Source organism: Trematomus bernacchii, unplaced genomic scaffold, assembly GCF_902827165.1.
Source record: "Trematomus bernacchii unplaced genomic scaffold, fTreBer1.1, whole genome shotgun sequence".
NCBI lineage: Eukaryota > Metazoa > Chordata > Actinopteri > Perciformes > Nototheniidae > Trematomus > Trematomus bernacchii.
In genome coordinates, this window is record NW_022987370.1 from 1,845,296 (window position 1) to 1,849,835 (window position 4,540).

At 43.3% G+C, this 4,540-nt stretch overlaps 2 protein-coding genes across 2 annotated transcripts in view; both read left to right on the forward strand.

The window, feature by feature from the left end:
* cacna1g (calcium channel, voltage-dependent, T type, alpha 1G subunit) overlaps positions 1-316 on the forward strand; it is a 192,505-nt gene extending 192,189 nt beyond the window's left edge. The window contains exon 35 of the mRNA XM_034132787.1: positions 251-316. Within this exon, the coding sequence (XP_033988678.1) occupies positions 251-316 (66 nt within the window). The remainder of the gene's footprint in view (positions 1-250) is intronic.
* Positions 317-432: 116 nt separating this feature from the next.
* On the forward strand, positions 433-4,248 carry LOC117484318 (voltage-dependent T-type calcium channel subunit alpha-1G-like). The gene is made up of 2 exons (XM_034132797.1): positions 433-497; positions 3,529-4,248. The coding sequence occupies exon 2, from the start codon at positions 3,733-3,735 to the stop codon at positions 4,246-4,248; it is 516 nt and encodes a 171-aa protein (XP_033988688.1). The 5' UTR covers positions 433-497; positions 3,529-3,732.
* Positions 4,249-4,540: the final 292 nt, after the last annotated feature.

Consider the following 4,540-nt stretch of genomic DNA (forward strand, 5'->3'; position numbering starts at 1 on the left):
AACACATTTTTTAATTCCTTGTGAATATTGAATCACCAGAATATGTTTGTTCTCACTTGCTTCTTTGGGCTTCTGTATATATATATATATATGTGATTAAAACTCAATTCAAGACTTTTTCCTAAGTCTTTATCCATGTTGCATGCTCTAAACACTCTCACTCTTCTTCCTCCTTCGTCTTCCTCCCTTCTTCCTCTCTTTATTTATCTTTTATCATCTTCCACACGGTATCTGTTCTCTCTGATCTCAGCTCAGTTGGCCCCAAAAAAAACCCGACCCCGAGCTGCTGCACAAACACAGGAACTCCTGTTTCTGAACCCTGCAGACTCTAAAGAAAAACCACCGCGCCTTTCAGACACACACACACACACACACACACACACACACACACACACACACACACACACACACACACACACACTTCCCTCCCTTCCTTCTTCTCCACTCATCTCCTTCTGCTCACCATCAGCCACAGAGCGTCTCAAACTCTCCCAAAGGTATTGAAGTCCAGGAGACCACCTTTAGTTTATCAGTTTTTACCCACAATGCATTGCACTTACCATATTACAACCTCAGGGGATTGCTGCAGAACAGAGAATATGCATTTGGCCGTTTTGTGAATGTTCTATTAATCATATTTAGTGCGTTTAGGTGCAGAGATGTCAACGGAGTGCAGTAGCTATCAGAGGTGGAAGTACATTTAGTCAAGTACTGAACTTAATTACACGTTTGAGGTATTTGTACGTGACTTAAGTACTTACATTTTCATAATACCTTCAGCTTCAACACTTTTTATATTTGCATGACAGCTTTAGTTACATTTTTGCACAGAAAATACATGAAGTATTTCACAATAAGAGCACCTTGCAAGTCTCTTTAGGTCATTTTCACATAAAAACAGACATCATTTCAACTTTTAAAATGTGAAACTTGATGTGTTTCCTTAATGAAGATGACACTTTGGGATTTGCAAAATCATTAAAAAATGTTACACCATTTTTACAAACAGATAAATTCAGACATATCTTAAGAATTTCACAATCAAAGCACCTTTTAAGTTAGTTTAAGTCTTTCTCTTGTAAAAACAATCATAGTTTCAACTTTTAAATGTTAAAACATTCTTATTAAATTACCCCTCTGGCAAATTGCAATAAAACTTCCCTCTTTTTTCCCAATTTGTACAAACCAGCATCATCAATAATCATACATTATTAACTTGTATAACATTCACATGGGACATTTTCCTCAAATTAGTGTCATTACTTTCAATATTTCCCCCAAAATACCCCCCAATAATCACATTTTCAGTGCTTTTTCTTGTAACAGAGTATTGTCACAGTGTAGTATTTAAGTCAAGTGTTCTTCCCCCACCTCTTTTAGGTATTGCACTCAACGTGTTTTAAAAAGAAAAAGCGACAGGGTGACGATTCTTAGTTTAATTGCAGTTATCAGTTTCTTGGTGTAGTACTACTGCTGTGGCCACTAGGTGTTGCTGTGGTCTCACTATTCAGGCTCAAGCAGGGAAACCCATGATTCAAACATCTCTACAAAGTGCTGCTCGCTTTAAAACTCATGCATGCCTCGCTTCCTCATCTCTGTGGATTCAACGCTCTCTGACGACATGTTATGAGTTTCAGCGTCCATCGTGCTTTCTAAAACCCTCCTCTCCTGCAGTAGAGACATGTTTTGTTCACCCTCTGACCGCTGGCCTCTCTCACTGCTCATGCTTTCTGTTCAGATGATAAGATAAGGTTGCAGGATTTTAAGTGAGAGGGGTCAAAGGTCAGAGGGTCAAGTGGTCTGGTTCAGAGTTCACCGTGCAGCCTTCAGTCCATGAAACAACAAGCAGCGTTCACTCTCCTGATGAAACAGACTGATTTCACTTTGACATGTCACTTACCTTCCTCTGATTTATTTCATGACTTTCAGGGAAAATGCCACTGGGCTTTATTTATTAAATTACTACAAAGTAAAGGGGCATTTTTGATCACATTTCAAAGTAAAAAGGGTCATTTCCACACACTTTTACCTCTGAATTAGTTAAGAAAGGACTTCTCTCAAGATATCTCTGATCACAGTCATTAACCTAATATACGATAACCTTTGGGATCAAAGTACATTTTGATCGTAAGAGTTTTAATACACATTTTGCAATCATTAAATTTTTTATAGATCCCCCTGAAGACACATTTAAAGGGGACCTATCATGCAAAATGCACTTTTGTACGTCTTTTATACATGAATATGTGTCCCCGGTGTTCCAGGGAACTCACCAAGTGTCAGAAAACACAACCCTCTCTATTTTCCTCCATACCCAAATCTCTAAAAAAGGGGCTGCAACGGATCTGATAAAAACTGATCCAGATTTGAACACTGTCCTGACGTCAGGACGGTGGCGCTACGGCTATTGGGCCAACTCCACCAATCAGGAGGAGACAGCCACGGACATTGCCGTTCGAAAGCGCTGGAGACGCTGTAGTACATATGCCAGGCCTGTAGATGGTGCTGTTCTCACTGAATCAGCCCTTGCTGATATAAATATAGTATAAATATGCCTTATATAGGTATGGTCCTACACTATATTATTCAAATATAGCATGATAGGTCCACTTTAAGTTAGAAAGATATATAATAAAACTGTGCTATTAAGCCCCTGAGAGAATCTTCTTCTCACAAAATGTTGGAACGTAGTTTATTTCGTTTTTTGGGGAATAGTCCGCCCTTGACTTGCCTCTCAGGGCTTCTGTATGTGTCTGATGGGTTTTCATTCATTTAAGTCTAATTCTATAAAGATTTGATTCATAAAAATGCAAATATGTCTTATTAGTACACATAATGTCACCTACTACTTCAGAATCAGAAACAGGTTCATTTCCAACTAGGTTTTCGTACGAGTCTTTTCCCTCTGTGTACATGGTGCATACATACAGTAAGGGGGGGATAAAAAGTAAGAAAAAAAAAAGAAAAAATGTAAGAAAATCAATTGAAACTATTACACGTTAAGATCTAGAAAAATGACTTGCATGAAATCTGGATATACCTAACCATTTGCAGTATATTATAGCAAAGCAATATTAAAATACAATCTAATATGTGCAGTGTTGTTATGGGAGTATTTTACTCATGCGGCCATTATCAGTCTCTCTGACCAGGACTTCCAAACTATTTCTGACGTCAGAAAGTAAACACAAGTAGAAATAATAATCATGTATGAGTGACAGGTATTCCCTTCAGACGGGGAAAATAAATCCTGGTTCTGCCTCAACGGAAGCACTGCAGAGTTCCTTTAGTAAACAAAAACAAACTCTGTTTACCAAACTGACTTTAGACACTAACACATACATGATGCAACTTCACTGCAACCCTAAATGAGAACAGAGAGGACTCTGGGAAAACGCTGTGAACTCTGACCCCTGCTTCTCATCCTCATCTCTCCCCACTAACTAGTCTCCCCCTTTTCATCTCCCCCCTCCTCTTTCACCGCACATTTCCCCCCTCCCCCTCCCCCCCTCTCCCCTTCTCCTCCAGGTTGCTGTATCGACCGACTCTCAGGAGGCTCTGTTTTCGGACGGAGGGGGAAGCGCTGAAGGACTTGTAAACTTAGCCCTCCCCCTTTCACCCTCCGCCTCCTTATCTCCCCCACTTTTACCACCCAGGCCCCCCCCCTTCCCCCCCCAGGAGGATCTGGAGGTGTCTCTCCTCACCCACAGGGGGACAGGAAGTGACATCACTATGGCACCAAACCATGGTGATGATGATGGTGATGTTTTCGTCAGAACGAGGCAGTTGAAGAGGTTTCACAGCATGGACACGACGCAGGGCAGCAACGTGGCCCCGCCCCCTCGCCTCCCTCGACCCCCCCGCCCTTACTCCTGGCTCGACTCCCCCCCGGAGACCTGCTTTTCATCGGAGGGGGAGTCAACAAACCCCAATCGTAGCCCCTCCTCCTCCTCATCTGGCTTCGTTTTTTCGCAAATCCACGCCTCGCCGCATAGACGCAAGAAGAAAATGAGCCCGCCGTGTATCTCCGTGGATCCGCCCAGCGACGAGTCTGGACTTTACCCCCCAGGAGTGGTTGTTGTGGGGGGGGGGGGAGGGTTAGGGTTAGGGTTACCCTCCCCCCTGCCCAGCCGGGACACCTGTCTGAGGAGGAGGGCGCCCTCTAGTGACTCCTTTGACCTCGGGGTGACGGGGGGCGAGGGGGGGTCTGTACAGCTACTGACGCCCCCCAGGGAAGAAAAGCTCTGAGCACTGACCCTGCAACACACACAGAAAGAGACACACACACACACACACACACACACACACACACACACACACACACACACACACACACACACACACACACACACACACACACACACACACACACACACACACACACACACACACACACACACACACACACACACACACACACACACACACACACACACGATGCACACTGTGTGTCTTTGGTTCTAGTTCTAGTAATAATGCTGGAGAGCAGTGGTTCCCAACAAGGGGGTACCGGGGTATTTGAGGGGGTACGTCGAAAAGA